Source organism: Mirounga leonina, unplaced genomic scaffold, assembly GCF_011800145.1.
Source record: "Mirounga leonina isolate KUSES-001 unplaced genomic scaffold, KU_Mleo_1.0 Mir_115, whole genome shotgun sequence".
Classification (NCBI taxonomy): domain Eukaryota; kingdom Metazoa; phylum Chordata; class Mammalia; order Carnivora; family Phocidae; genus Mirounga; species Mirounga leonina.
The window spans coordinates 76,030,411-76,046,460 of record NW_023270268.1 but is presented as its reverse complement, the minus strand read 5'-3'; the positions used below and the strand labels follow the sequence as shown (position 1 = coordinate 76,046,460).

General features: G+C 45.5%; 1 protein-coding gene across 1 annotated transcript in view; it reads left to right on the top strand.

Moving 5' to 3' along the window:
- Positions 1–1,355: 1,355 nt before the first annotated feature.
- The window catches only part of ETV5 (ETS variant transcription factor 5), a 59,122-nt gene continuing 44,427 nt past the window's right edge, over positions 1,356–16,050 (top strand). The window contains exons 1-5 of the mRNA XM_034999768.1: positions 1,356–1,516; positions 4,570–4,688; positions 4,823–4,910; positions 5,041–5,088; positions 5,182–5,232. Coding sequence (XP_034855659.1) covers positions 4,644–4,688; positions 4,823–4,910; positions 5,041–5,088; positions 5,182–5,232 — 232 coding nt within the window. The 5' untranslated portion in view covers positions 1,356–1,516; positions 4,570–4,643. The remainder of the gene's footprint in view (positions 1,517–4,569; positions 4,689–4,822; positions 4,911–5,040; positions 5,089–5,181; positions 5,233–16,050) is intronic.

Sequence of the window (16,050 nt, the reverse complement as noted above, 5' to 3'; positions counted from 1 at the left end):
CAGGGGTGGTGGTAGCCCCACAGTTGGCTACCCCCTTCACTAGGGGCTCTCTCCTAACATTTGGCGTCTTTCCTCCCTACCACGGGCACGCGGGGTGAATGGCAGGGCACCCCAACATCCTGGGGAGCGCAGAGAGCTGCCCCGCCTTCACAGGAGCGGGTAGAGGGGGCAGAGTGGGGAGAGGTTTGCTTATTTATTTGTTTCCTGGAACACCCTGTTAAGAATCTCAGCAATTGCAGCTAGTGCCCGATCGTTTGGCAGGCAGAGTAGCTTCTCGCCGTTCCCAGCTGCACGGGATCTAATTCGCAAATGCACCATCTTGCATTCAACACTTAAATGGAAAACAAGCAGTCCCGGAAGGGAGGCAGGCGGTCTAACTCTGCAGGCCCGTTTCGGAGGGATTTACGTTTCTAGGTCGGTTGACTGGTTGGTGCCATCCCCGGAGAGGATTTCTTTGAGCTCCGACCCTCTCTCATCTCATCTCGGGTCCAGAACCTATTCTGGCGGAGGTTGTAAACTGCAATTAAACAGGGGGAGCAAACGGAATTTGTTTGGGCCTTAGGCCCGCCAGGATAAAATAGTAACCAAAATCTGTTTGAGAGCTCAGATTTTAAAGGGAGATACTGCTTATTCTTCCCCACTGGAAACCTGGTTAAAGGAAATTAAGGCCTCTCTTAAAGGTAACTAAGATTAGAGGGCTCGGTTTCCGTTTTCTGTGTTTCTGTGGGCCGAACGCCCAGGTCGGTCAGCGAGTTTCTCTCTGGGTGGAATGACGAATTCCTCTCGCCTGAATTCTAAAATGATAACTTTGCTTGGTGCTGCAGCTGCGAACGTCTGGCGCCCAGTGGCCCATCCTGGCGGTGGCGTTGCGGGGCGGGGCGTGGGGGTGGGGTAATAGGGGTGAATGGAGACGGGGAAGAGCCATGCCTCGGTGAAAAGTTGGGAGAGCTGCGGGGAGGGAAGTAAAGGCGACTCTCCGCGGCTTCGGCCCCTTTAAGTGCTTCACTGACTCAGCTAAGCTTCCCCCTCAGGTCGCGTTTTTTATGAATGAAAAACGTCCTTACATTCATTATATAAACAAGCCTGTGCTGATTGGCCAATGGCCCCCGGTGCATAAATTATGTAAAACAGACCCCTGAGGGGGTGGAGAGGAAAGCGATATTGACCAATGGGGGCTGGAGTGGATGGGGCGGCTTGGCTGGATTTGCCCGCAGACAGGGTAAACAAGACGTGATGGACAGGCGCAGGAGCGGCCTCGGGCCAATGAGAACCAGGCTGAGCTAGGACCGCGGGCCAATGGTGGCAGGCGGAGCAGCAGGCCCCGGGGGGCCGGGCCAGCGCTCCAGCCTGGTTGGCAGCTGCGGCGCAGAGTCCAGCCGCTGGTGCGCGGAGCGGTTCAGCGTTCCCCGAGCGGTTCGGCCCAGCCATTCGCCCAGGCGCCCAGGCGCGGTGCGCGCGTGCGTGAGCGCGCCTGCGCCCCGGGGCCGCTGCAACCGGAGGAGAGCGGCTGCCTCAGGTGAGGGGGCGTCGAGGAGGCAGGAGGGCATCGGAAGGGGTGTTCAGGAGCCGGTCCGAAGGGCTCAGCCCGCAAGAGTTCACTGGCTGATTCAGAATCCTCAAAGTCCGGGTGCACTTTCTATCTGGACTGAGGTACCCCCCCCCCCCCGGCTGGCCGCCCCCTGCTCTCGTGGCCGGGTCCGGTTCGGTTCTTGGGAGGCGTAGGGTGCGGGTAGCTAACGGTTCCGGAGCGCTCGGAGAGCGGGTTTCCGCACGTCGCGGGGAGGCGCGCCCGGGCGTGAGGTGCGGGGGCTCTCGGGTGGGGATGGGGGGGGAGGGACGCGGAGTTGCGGGGCTTTACAGTCTCTGGAGGTCTGAGAGCCCGGAGGAGCCTTGGAGGCTCGCGAGAAGAGACGCCCGGCGGAGCTTTGCAGTGGGGAGGAGGGGGCGGGAAGCAGCTTGAAGGGGAATATTTGAGAGGTGATGCCCCCCCAAAGCACCAGGAGGGGTTAAGTGACACAGGCATGTGCAGCCTGAGGGATTGGGGGTTGGCCAGGAACTTATGCAGGCCTTGCAAGTTTCAGATTGTGGGAAGTGGACACTCAATCCCCCAACTCCCACCCCAGCAGCCTGAGGGCGTCAGGCTGCATCGCGGTTCTCGAGAAGTCGGGGAGCATCAGAGCAGCGGCCTGGGGCTAGTAGGGGAAAAAACGGGTGCGGAGGGTGGGGAGATGGAGAGATGCTGGAGCCTCTCACTGGATTAGCGATCTGTCCGCATTTTCAGAGGAGAGGAGAGCTCTAGGGAACCGAACTCCTGGTTGAGGAGTGCCAAAGAGAGATGTTTGGAGGTTGGGGGTGGTTGGTAGCGCCCGGCGCCGCAGCTCGGTTTTATGAATGTGGATGACTTTATGAATGAAGCGGGTTTCTTTTCGTTGGCTCGCTGCTCCCTGCGGTTTTTTTTTTTTTTCTTTCCCTTTTTGTGAATGAAGCATTGAGCTTTCTTCTGAAATCTCTGGGGGTGAGGGGCCTGCGTCGGAGGCTGGGCGTGCGTTGGAAGTGGGGGCGGGGGCGCATCTGAAGGAGTTTTCATGAATGGGGAAGGCTGGGAATTGGGTGGAAGTGTGTCTTGTTTTGTGAATGGGGCCCAGCGCTAGGGATCCAGTTACAGCCCTTTACCTGATGTGGCGGCCGCGGCTCGCTCTCCCATTCATAAAACCAGGCCCGCTGCGCGCCGCGGGGGAGGGGCCTCGATCGCGCCGCTGCACCGCGTTAAACTTTTCCTGGGGGCACCGGGAAGGGGGGACCACAAAGGAAGTGGTTTAAACTCCCTTAAGGCTTTAAAAAAAATTATACTTTAAACAAGATTTTCCTAGCCCTTGAACTCTGAGAGCTGCTTTAAAAATCCTCTATGCCTCTTTCTGGTTCGCGTATGGCAGCTTCTTTCTTTTATTTCATTTTTAAAAGGTATTTTTGCTCTTCGTGGTGAAGTGTTTTGCAACGTATTTCATCATGAGGCTCGGAAATATGGCCCCCCCTCCGATCTCTTCCCCGTTGTCCCTTTCCCCCATAGACACTGACAGAATTTCTAAGGTCACGATTTAATCGGACAGATTTTGAAGTCTACAGAGGACTCATTTTCATGGCCCTCAACTCACTGCCGACGTTTCTCAGATTTTGTATACGGGTTGATGACATTTGAGAAAGAGGCTTTATTCTGAACGTTTAGCGCTGTTTGGAAGGCATGCAGGCAAGCTAGCGGGCATGTTTTTCTAGGAAATTATGGACTGTGTGCAGTTTTGCTCCTCTCTCTCTTTCTCTTTGACTTTGAAAATTTCTGACTAGTTGGGCGAGAGTGCTGAAAGGAGGTTGACCACGAAGGGTTTTCTTGTATCCTGCTCACTTAAGAAAAACAAGTTGCGTGGAATTGCCCACTGAGAAAAAGTTCCCTATTTAAAATTTGTATGCAGGGTAAACAAAAGAATTATCCTTAAGCAGTTTGCTTTGTTTAGAGCTGGGGATAAATGAAATTACTGTTTTCTCCATTTTGTTGATTTAACTGCATTTCTATTTGGAGAATGAAACAAAGGGTTCAGGAAAATGGTACCTTCCTAAAGTTGTTACTTTATTCCTCCCAAATTAGAAAGCATTCCCTCCTTTCCATTTGACCCTCAACCTCTCTTCCCAGCCCCAAGACTTGACAGTGCCGGAACAAGTTTAATTGGGGGGGGGGCAAGTTTGGGGAAAATTACTTCCCTGTAAGAAACAAACTGAATTTTCTTTACATGGATCTTTTGCTTTTAATGTTTTTTTTAAGATCTGTGGTAGAGATGCATTTAAAGTCTGTGTGATGGAATTTAGTTTCCTTGATCCATTACTTTTCATGGCTATTTTATTTATTTTAGAAGTTGTTGATAGCACAGATATCTCTGTAAGTTGCCATAGGAATATTTGTGACAATACAGACCGTTTGTCTGTTTGAACAGAAGAATTAGGTTTTAAAAGAGTGTTGTGTGAAGATAAGTATATCTCTGATCGATATATTCCTGGAACTATATATGGTGTCTTACCACTGACCTACAAACTACTTTTAGAAACACTATGTATGTCAAATTCTTAATTGCCAATAATTTGGAATGCTTAAACCCATTTTCTCTACTTCCTGTCACTGTACTGTCAAAAATTAAATTATCTCTTAAAAAAAAAAAAAAAGACCTAACATTACAAATGCTCTGGAGAATCTTCTATTGGAGAGAATCTTGAAATCACCCTTTTATAATGAAAATAAGGGGTTTTGGTTTTCGTTTTTATAGGGAACAGATAGTAGCAAACTTATGATTAGAGAGAGAGGGCAGGAGGGCTAGGTAAATGGATATGACACTAAGTCACTATGAACTTCTGATGCCCTTAATCAAGCACACCTTTAGTCTGTAAAGCTTACACTCTGAGTGGGCTTTAAGTACCTTAGAGAAAGGTAGCGATTTTGCACAGGTCCTAAAGAAAGAGCAGTAAAAATTACTTCATTTCTCTTCTTTGCTCCCTCTCAGTTAAAAATCTCCCAAATTCCTATTACAGGAGGACCCCTTTCCCCCCAGAAATTACTCAATGCTGAAACCTTTCAAAGTGATATTCAAGGCATTGGAAGCACCATGGATGGGTTTTATGATCAGCAAGTCCCTTTTATGGTCCCAGGGGTAAGTTTATGTGGCTTTGGTTTGTTTTGTTCTCCCTCTTAGAATATGAGTCTTCTCCTCATTGGTTTAGTGGCACAACCCCCTTTGACCCCTTTATTACCCTTGAGCCTTCACTGTCTTTTGGCCTCTTTCAGAAATCTCGCTCAGAGGAATGTAGAGGGCGGCCTGTGATTGACAGAAAGAGGAAGTTTTTGGACACAGATCTGGCCCATGATTCTGAAGGTAGTAAAGCTTTCCCTTTGGTTTGTGGCTTCTTCAAATGGCCCCCTGTGAGAGCCGCATGTAGACTCATCCTCCGTGTTCTCCCTAGCACAGGAGTTCTCATTCTGGTGTCTTCTGTTTTCAATTCCAGAGTTGTTTCAGGATCTCAGTCAACTTCAAGAGGCTTGGTTAGCTGAAGGCAAGTTTCTTGGCTGTCCGATTTTCCATATAAAACATTTTACTGCGTTTTGTAATAAAACTTAAATGTCTAAAATAAAAATCTCTTTTCCAGCACAAGTTCCTGATGATGAACAGTTTGTCCCAGATTTCCAGTCTGATAACTGTAAGTACCTTTCTGGTGGTGGCACATTTGTTCTGAAAACGTTTGGTCTTGGAACATCCATGTCTGGAAGACTTTTTTCAGCCATTGCCAGCATATTTGGACAGTGGAATGCATTTAGTTTCTTTAAATAATTCAAAGTTAACCCTCAAAACTTTTGTTTCATTCTTTATTGGAGTTATTTCTAAAATGCTTTTACTCTATTGCAGAAAAGATTTACTGAACATAATTTCATCCTAAATTTCTTTTTGCCTAAGAATATTACAAGGCTTCAAGCTCAAAATTATAGATCAACTGACATTATATATATAAGATGTTGGACTTAACATCCATTAACCAGACGTTATTTTATGGTGGTTTTTTTTGTTTGTTTGTTTGTTTTATAAATTAAGTCCTTGATGCAGATGATGAGTCTGACATTTTTTTCTCTTTTAAAGGTGCAGAAAATAGTTAATGGAAGATTCCAGTTAATTGTGGCTTCACCCAACATGTTGTCAATTTTGTTTCTACTTCTAAGTTGACACAGGGTGGTCACAGTGTGACCTGATTTACTCTTATTTTTTATGTAATTGTCAGGACTTTATCTTTCAGAGAGGAGTAAAAACTTATTCTTCAAATGGTCATTAAGTGCACCTATCACTGAGTTAATAAATGCAGTGGGAAGCTCAAAAGATGGCTCTCGGTGCTGGCAAGGGCATGGTTAGCTTTTCACTGATCTTTCCGGGCTGTCCTCAACAGGTTTGGGAGCTTTTATGGTCCAGGCAGAGCTCTCAAGGACAAAGCTGGCTGATGAAATGTGAGCAGCACGGGGCAGCTCTAGAGAGCATTAGTCACTGGCGAGTGAGCTGGTTTAAGAGAGGCCTGGAGAAAATGCTGCCTCTCTTGAGAGTTGCATCATAGAGAAATTCATGTCTCTTAGTCATAGTTTATAATAGCAAGCACCTGAGCCAGGCAAGGACTCGATTTCTCATTTTGCACCAACAAATTCTTCCCGCTTTGTTTTATCTTGTGTGTGTGTATGTGTGTGTGTGTTTATGTGTGTAAATGCCACAGGAGAGAGAGGGTATCTTTGTATTTAAGTAAAAGCTGACTGTTCTAAGTCATTAGATGAAAACCTAGAGGTACCAGCTAAACATTCTTTAATGATATACCTCCTATTCAAGGCACAATGCCATGAAACTTTAAAAGGGAATAAACTGTAACCCACAAATGCATAGTTACCTTAGCGATGTCACAGCTTGCTATCGTTTTTTCTATAGGAAAGTAAATGTATGTTAATTATTGCCCTTTGATTGCTTTCAAGTGATTGGGAAGCTTGCCACTAAAAGGCTAAATAAAGATAACCCAAATATTGTGTGTGTGCCTGTGTGTGTGGTGTGTGTGTGTGTGTGTGTTGCAAGATAAAAGACGGGATTTGTAATCCCACTTTGTTCTGTGTTGACAATTTGGCCCAGCCTTTCCATTTCCTACTCAGAGCAGCAAAAACTGCAGTCTGTTTGGGAGGTGGCTTTCTTGGCAGAAGTTCTTTGAAATGCTTTTATGACACTTTTGTTTGTTTCTCTGTAACCCAAAGAGTTAAAAGGGAGTTGAGATGACTGCATTCAGATTGATTTCATGTGCTGAAGCAAAGGTATGCTCTTTAGAGAAAGATGTCAGTAAACAAGATTTATATTTGGAGAGATGTTTCTCTGCAGGAATAGGCTAAAGTGAAGGAATCAATAAATGTGTTTTGGCTCCTTAGAAATAATTCCCACTCAGCCAATAGAATGTGCTCAATTCTTTAATTAAATGGCCATACCCACCTAAAATGGAGATGCTTTCAGAGATCTTTCTGCTTACCAAGTGTGATGTGTTTTTTACTTTGTTTGCTTTTTGCTTTAACTTCTTAAGGTTGAGCTTTTCTGTCCTTTAAGGATAAAACAGATGGTTGAGTAGCCTCAAAAGTGTTTTAATAATTCTTTCCCCTTCTCTGCCTCTTATTTCGGGAGATGGAGGTTTAAGAAGGAAGGCTTCAAATAGATCAGCTTGCCTTAGAGGTTAAGTAAGAGTACAGGGATGCATGGAAGCTGGCAGAGCCCGGGGCTGGGCAGACTTCTCTGTGAGCACGTCCCCCAGCCTTGGATTGAGGATCAGCTTTCACTGCAGTCACCTTCTGGAAGAGCCCATGATTATCCCAGGGGAGGGGGAGAAACTCATTCAAATTTAATAAAACCTTATGAGTTGATTTGAGTCAGCCAATCAATGAACTGTAAACCAAACTTGCACTTGCCCAGGAAAGCAAACCTTTTCTCTGTAGTAGCAAAAGCATTTGTAACAAATATTCTTCTGTGGCCTGACACACTGATTATAATCTGTCCTTTTAATGATGATTTGATTAATTTTCTATATGTGGGGGGGGAGGTGTGTGTGTGTGTGAGAGAGAGAGAGAAAAAGAAATACTAAGTAATGTAGTAATTTTTATTTTAGAATGTCAGTTTTGAAGATTATGGCTTACTTTGTTCAGTAAGTGCTATGAGCTCAGCTTCTAAAGAGATTATATTTTGTAAATTTTCCAGATTTGGGTTCCTAACCATAGGCATCTATCCATAAGTGTGATTTGAATAAATTAAACCATTGTTCTTCTAAGTGTTATAGAAATGTTCAACTTACTTCTAGCTATATAGACTTCACCTTACCTCACAAATACAGACATTAGTAAAGTATCCCCCCATCTGGAAATTCTTAAAGGTCAAATTCAAGGCAACAAAAAGTGCAACCTATAGACAAGAGGGATTCTGCCAGTGCCCCCCATTGTCCCCTGGTCCTGAGAAGTAACCTTGAAGATCCCAGACTGGGCTGCAGGTACCTTGTAGAGATAGTCTTCCCAACCCCTTCGTTTTACAGAGGGGATAATATAAGGTCCAGATAACTGGAGAGACTGACTGGCGGTTTGGGGCAAATGGGAGGGGTCAGGTGAAATGAGAAAAAGAAATTATAAAATATTATCCTTACAGAAGCTCTCACAGAGCTGCAGAGCCAGGGGTTACTGGCCCATGCAGGTGTGGTTCAGGCTCTCTCTCATGATTTCAAAAACCTAGAGCCAACCCTCAGGGAAGACTTAGGGAGACTGTTGGCCACCCAGTTTGTCACCTCAGTTCTTTTCATTCCATGATCCTGAAAAACTTACTAAGTATCTTGGTGCTTTGAGTTTTTCCATCTAGGATTTGGAAGAAGCCTATAAAACAGAAAAACTATAAAACTGACATCTTTATTATAAGACATACTGGTGTACATACAGATAAACCTGTGTGTATATATATATCTTATATAATATAAATAAGTGTGTGTATGTGTATTAACACAGAGTTACAAACCTGGAAATCTGAGTCAGTGGTTAGATGTGTATACATTTTTACTCTACATTTTCACTGTACATTTTCATAGAATTAACTATAAATCAAAACCATGGATAAGATTGGAACTCAAAGTGCTTAGGTTTGGGGAGGGGGAGCTTACATTAATTTTTCTGGACTAACTTGGCACTTAAGGGTATTACTAGATTTTAGCATATAAAAATAGTACTTTTTAAATGGAGATTTCAGTTCTAATTTTCTTTTAATCACACTCATTTGTTTCAGTTGTGATATTGTGAATGTTTACCTGTCAGCATCTTGAATAACAAAAATATTTTACACTGGGGAAAAGTCATGATAAAAATCTTATTTTAAAACTGTGGCCTCCATAGCAAATATAATTTAGAGAACTGTTTGAAAATCCAAATGACCTTATGTTCCCCTTGAAGTGTTCTTTTTTAAATCTGTGTTTCAAAAAGAATGGACCGATGGAAGGAAGTACTAGTAATTTCCTAAGGACTGGCTAATTAACTGATAAAATCGACTTTTCATAAATACATTGTAATAGGTGACTCGGGAAATAGAATTAACTGTTATGGCAGCCCTTGAGCCTAAAACACATTGATCTTAATCCTGTTTTAGTAGGAGATTATTCAGCTGGACTTTTTTTTTTTTTTTAACTACATATGAAGTTGATAGAGTAGAGGCAGGGCCTTCCTTTTGGAGAGGGCACATCATTTGGGGCCCAGTTTGGAGCAAAACTCTTGAGTTTACTTGCTTTGTGGTCGTGGGCCATTTCTATTTGAAAAGGTTGTCCCAAAGTCTTTTGTTTGGTAAGAAAGTAACAGTAGGCACTTGGAAAAGGAGAGATGTGAGGGAGTCAAGGTTATCAGTTTGTCCTTTTTGAGAGCCAGAGGTTCTGAAGGTAGGAGAAGACAGAGGAGTGCTGCCCGGGGGTGGGGGGGTGGCGGTATGTGGAGGGGAGAGGTCATTTGACTCCAGGCTACAGTGTATCTTTCAAAAAGTCTTTGTTAGCTAGCCCACTCACTACCTTACCACTGAGAGGTGCTAAGTGACTTGAAATCCTTCCTGTTTTGATAGCCTCCAAGATCCTTAGACCAGGACTCTTAAGGCTCTAAGACCTAGAGTCCCCGTTTATCTAAGAGAGCCAAGTGTTCCCACAAAATCTATTTTCTCTAACATTAATTCAGTTAGGCTTATTACAAACAATGACTTTTTCTCTTCCTCTTTGATGTCTTTCTGCTCTTAGCCCTCTAATAAAACCCAGTAACCTTTCCAGTCCTTTGTGTTTGGCAAGAACTTGGGACAGGGAATTACATGTGTGTCTGCCCGGCAGACCACTGATGTAGATTCCAGAGCTAACAAAATCCTGGTATCATTCAAGAACTCACCATCTACCCCGTTTCAGCATTCTTTACTTTTATAAGATTAAGACATGGGTAGCATGATGAAGCTGGGGATTTGTATTATCTGCCATTTCTACCATCTAGGAATATCATTGTTTTAATTTCAGTCTCAGAAAAAAATATTTGTTTGGGGGGGGCTTGGGTGGGGTGTGTGCTTCTCTACCAAGAGACTGTCCCCTCCACATGTTACTCGAGTTTTAATGGTGGTAGAGTAGATCCAGCCTCAGAGGCTGACAGCCCCCTCTCAGGCGCACGGCTGCCCTTGAGGCAGCTTGGGCCCCATCTGTGCCCTGGCACACAGTGCTTCTCCACTCGGAATCCAAGGAGCTCGGAGTCTTGTCATGTTGCAGCTCCCAGCTCTTGGACAAGCGCCAGGCATGCTGATGCCAGTACGGGATTAGGTTGCTTTTTTAAAAATTCATTTTGTGAACTCATCAAGCTCATTTAACAGAGGCTTTGGTCGTCAGTTTCTATCATTGTCCCAGCCTTCTAAGAGGCTCAGCTTGGAGGAGAGGCCAAATACTAGGTCCCTAGTGTATATGCGGGTGGGCGCACCTAAGAGAGAGAGAGAGAGAGAGAGAGAGTGTGTGTGTGTGTCTGTAACCACAATGTAAGTACTCCTTTAGGCTTGGCAAGGGAGTAGCAGCTCTTCTCAGGGAAAGAGCCCCCACAAAGCAAATAAAGGGTGTTCCCCTGCCCAGAATGAGGAAGCACTGGTAGAAAGTTGCAGCACAGGGCACAAAGACTCCAGGGAGCAGGATAAGATCTAGCTATCAAGAGGCCAGGAGTTTGCCACTGGTCTGCAGAGCAGCCAAGACATTGAATGGAGATTCTGTGGTCAGAAAAACTATAGAAAAATTCTTCCCATGTCACCCTCTGAGCTCACTAGCTTGGTGGGCGGCGGAGGGGGGGGGCAGGCAATGAGAAGAGGTAAACAGAAGATATTTGAAAATAGCCAAATATGTTATGAAAAAAAAGAACCAACCCAAGAGCTAATTTATCTCCTGGATTTGATTTTCACAAAGTAGTATGCTTTTCTTGAAATAAACTCTGGCTGTCAGACTGGCTTCATCAGATCTTCTTCAGGGTAATTATTGAAGATTTGAAAAAAATCTCTAAGAAACCAAACCAGTTTTTAGCCTTGTACTTTGCGTTGTCCTTGGAGTAGATTTCACCCGCCAACCCCAAGATATCCATGCTCTTCCCTTTTGATGTCTCATGGGCATGGGTGTGTGTGTGGGGGGGGTAGGGAGGATTATAAAGCTTTCAAGCCGGATGTGAAGCGGTAAAGGAACTGTGAAGCTGTTCATAATAGGTAGCTCGCACCCTCCCCCCTCTGCAGCCAGAGAATCTAGTAGTGTCTCCAGAGACCCTCTCCCTTGGGGAGGATGCCAGGTGGCTCCCCATGTAGCTATTGGCAGTGAATGGAAAAGCAAGGAGTCTGGAAAGGCTGACTTCCATAGAGAGCTGTCCTCTAAGGCAAACCAGCTTGCCTGGGGGCAGGAGAAATACAGTGAAGTCTTTTTCTCTCAGCTGGTAGCTACAGTCAGATTCTGAACAGGGTAGCACTAGATAGTTTTCTTTTGCCTTTCCCCCTTTTGCCAGAGGGCACTTGCCGACCTTACATGGAGCTGACTTGCACATCCTTGCAGATTTCAGCCAGGGTCTTGGCCATCTGAATCTTAGGGAGGGTGCAGAGCAGGCAGGCGCCTGCAGTGTCTGAATTTCTTACATAAACACAGCGCACTGGGCGAGCTAGCGTCCCTGTGGCGACAGCTGGGCTCTGCTCCGTCTGCCCCAGCGAGCTGAGCTGCTGAGTCCCCCTCCTGCCTGAATGGAGCATTCCAAATTGGTTGTGAATGGAGGGCGGGGCTCCCTTGCAGACTTTTTCAATGAATAACCAGACCCTATTGTGCAGCCTGTGGAAAAACAACCAACTCAAACAACACTGGGACTGTTAGAAATATGCTTGTGATTGGCAGCTTGGAGAACCTCCAAAATTAGTTTCCTTTGGCTTCCCTGCTGCTCCCTGTTCTCTGAGCCTGGGCTTAATGAGCCTGGGCTTAATGGGGTTCCAGTTTTCTTTTAAGTCCTGGCTTTAACCCTGCAACTGCCAGGCAGATGGTCTGGGCTTCTGGGGTAGGACTGCTACTGACCAATGAGGCCGCACCCCCCCTTTTTTCCTCCCTTTTTACACTGGAGCTGTCCAAAAGGGCTGCTAATAGAAGAGGGTGGTTTAGCTTCCCTGGAGAGAGAGGTGTTGAGACTTGATCTGAAGATATTACCCTTTTATCTGCCACTTGCCGTGGGGCGGTAGCTTTAGCTCCCACTGAAGATTCCTGCCTGATCATCTGCTGTCAGCTCCAGCCCGGACTCCAGGCCCGAGGATCGATGTCTGCGGCAGCGCAGAGATTTCTTGGTTAGGCATGCATTTTGACTCGGGAATGACAAAGCTGTAATTTCCCTACTCCTTGGCCTTCTCTGTCCTGTTTAATTTCCCACTGTGGTCAGATCCATGTCATTTTAAAATGATACTTCTCAGACTGTTACTCAGCTCCAGGGGAGCCTTGCTCTGGCTGTGACCCTTCCGCCCGGGCACTCATTAAATGCCTTGCCTCCCCACGAGCAGACCAGGAAGTATCAGAAAGAACCCAGCCTCTGAGCAACCCCAAAACCAGAGTGGCCTCCTCACCCCAGATGAGGCCAGGTTCTAGGGGTACGCTTGCCTCAGTATCCACTCGAAACATCCTCCACCATCTTGGCCAACAGCTCACAGACACACCCCGAAAGGGCTATGTGCGCTAGACCAGGGCCGTGGGATAAGCATGAAAAGGACAATCAGTTAAAAAGCAAAACAAAACTTAATAATACCGATTCAGTGCAGCTTCCTCGGAGTTTTAAAGAGCTCTTGTGAGTTCCTACTCCTCATCCTCACACCTGAAATGAGGCTGTTGGCATTTGTGTTTCACTACAAGGTTTGTTGTTGCTGTTGTTTTTCTGAAATATTTCCTTTGTTATAAATTGAGCCTGCAAGAATGTCTTCCTTTCCCTATTAAAAAAAGAACAGGCCTGGGCAGATTGTCCTTTTGTGAGAGAGTTTGAAACCTCTCAGGACGTAACCCTAGATATCAGCTGTGTAAGAGGATGCTGATATTTGTGCTTTTCTAGAGGGGCTGAGGAGGACTTCAGCTTCCAGAAACACTTTTCAGCTGAGTGCCTGGAAAGGCTTTGTGACTGCCTGAAAGGGCAATTAATGAGGGTCCTTGGTACTTTTCCCATAGAAAAGGTCGAGTGGAGGAAGGGGATGTGTCTTCTATGCGGCTGCCCCGCCCACAGTAAAGACCAGATCCTGGAATGCCTACCCCAATTGTCCTAATCAGAATCTTAATGGGGAATAACTTAGTAGGGATAGCTTCCCTGTGCTGAAGGGGCTGTCTCAGGTCAGAAGATTTCTGCCCCTCAACTCCCTTTTCTTTCCTTTCCCTCTCCATGGACTCTTTCTTGAGGAGTAAGGAGACAGCCGCAGAGGGCCTTAATGTCATCTCTATTTTGACAAATATTAAACTTCATCCCTGCTTCCCAATTTACATTCTTGTTAAAACAGGAAACAATCTCTCCCAAAGCAGAGAAGCCCTGTGTTCTGCTTCTCTCTGCTGCAGCCCTAGCACTGAGCTCTGCACACGGCCAGTCCTTGGTGAATGTATTCTACACACCACATTCTCTATCAGGTTCCCTTCCCACCCCATCTTTCAACAGCCCCCAACACCAGCTTCTAACTGCTCGGAGAAGCTGAGGATCTCAAAACCAGAGTTCTGAGAGTCCTTGGGATGACCTTAGAGATATATAGGAAAAAAAACTAGTTAGGACTAGTTCTCATTTTCTGATTCCTCCTTTAAGCCCATACACAAGCCAAGTCTTCCTAGGCTGTGTTTAGACTTCGTGCAGCTAATGCTCTGTTTCCCAGTAAGACTGCACGTGCTAAGAGTCGAGTCACGGTGTGAACACCCTTGACACGTTTGCCGAGTTTCTGCTTTTAGGAGAAGGAGGGCCATAAATAGAGGAATGGTTCTCAGAGAAGCTGATTTCCCTAATTTCTCTAGAGTTTGGGTTTTCTCCTGTCAGATTTTTAAGTTTGAAGTCAAAGATAAAATTTTCCACCGTGCTTGAGTCCTGTTTCAAGTATCATTAACACTTTTCTTAAATGCTAGTTCAGATGAGAATCATGTAAATTGGGAATAAATTATAGGAAGGATGTTAAAGAAAGTGTAGTTTTGCGGGGTTTTTTTCCCATTCAGGAAAAATGCCCTGTTTCCCCTTTTCTTGACGGTGTGGGCCCTCCTGTGAGCAGCCCTTCATGGTAAAATCTGTGGTTGACGTAAGGCCCACAGGAGAGGAAACCATCCCATCATCTCTACCGCAGGGGCTCTCTTCAGACCTGTTTCTCACAAGTGAAAATCAAACAAATAGTTGTCTATCACATTGGTGAAAGCTGAATATTGAAATTCTTTGGGCAGCTCCCCCCAGGAAAGGAATTAGGATGAATAATGCTCAAATTTTCCTTTTGGGGTAAGCAGGCCAGTAAGGCACCGTTTCATCCTACTAGTCTTTTTAAGCTTGAAAGTAACCAATCGCCCCAGGTGGAAACCAGCTCTCCAGGCTGTGGGTCTAAAAAGCCCCACCCGGTGGTAGTCGAAATGGGATGTTCATTCAAAGCCAGGGGAACCACTTATTTTTATCTTGACTCTCCTCTGAGTCAGCTCTGTACATTCGCACAAGCCTTTTCCTTGACTGTCACACGCTCTGGTTTCTCCAATCGCCCAAAATTTGGGGATGTGACACATTGATGCAATTAGATATATGCATTCTGTACAAAATATTTCGGTGGAAGAGCCCCATCTTAGTTAATACACAAGCCTTACCTCAGTCAGAGTGGGGCCAGTTCTTTTCAAAGCTTGCCCTCTCTCTTTTTTTTTTTTTTAAAGATTTTATTTATTTATTTGACAGAGAGCGAGAGAGGGAACACAAGCAGAGGGAGAGGGAGAAGCAGGCTCTCCACTGAGCAGGGAGTCCAATGCAGGGCTCGATCCCAGGACCCTGGGATCATAACCTGAGCCGAAGGCAGACGCAGGCTGAGCCACCCAGGCGCCCTGCTTGTCCTCTCTTTAATTTCTAGCTCTTCTATTCAAGGCTTCTGGGTTTCCATTTTCAAATTCTAAAGTAATAATCCTAAGTTGTTAGGATAAATGAGTCCTTTGAAGAAAAGAAACTGCACAGATCCAAGCCGTTTCAAAAATAATACTGAGGTGTGGAGAGTGTGAACTTGAGGTAAATCTGAAACTAGTTCATCTGGGTCAGAAGGAAAAAAAAAACAACACCTCTCTGCTACCGTTGGCATTAAATTACCTTCCCGATTTGATAACAGCGGTTTTCTATTTGGAAATGACTACTTGAAAGATTTGCGATTTTGTACCGAGAACAAGAAGGAGCTGTTCTGGGATAGACACTTTTTCTTACCCACACTTCCGCATCTGTGAGTCAGGACATCCCTGATTCAGTACCTATGTCCAAAGTGGGTCCCTCTTACTAACACGACCACTTCTTTCAAGGAGGATCCATACAAAGACTCTCTTTCCTTCTATTTTAGCCAGACTTGGAATAGAAACCTTCAAAAATCACCTGTGTCATTCTTGTTTAGTACTGATAAAGTTTAAAGAAAGGGCAAGGTCAGTATCCCTAATTCTATTTAGCAACTGGTCCCCTTACTTGATGACCGAGGAAAGACATGACCAGCCAACTGTTTTACCCTGGCAAACTTGCCACTGGACCATAGGTCAGCCCGTGAGGACTCTTGCTCCTAAGGCCTACAACAGGCCGGTTATTACCCTGAGCTCTTCCCAGAGCCCACTCTGCCTTTGAAGGTGGGGGGCAGTTTCCAGCCCCTTGCAACAGAAGAGGCAAATAGCCGTGAGGACCACTTTGGCTCTTCCTAGTGAAAGCTCTCCCCACCCCCCAACTGTCTCTCCTTTAGAACCTGGATGTCATCCTTGGCTTGGATCACATTT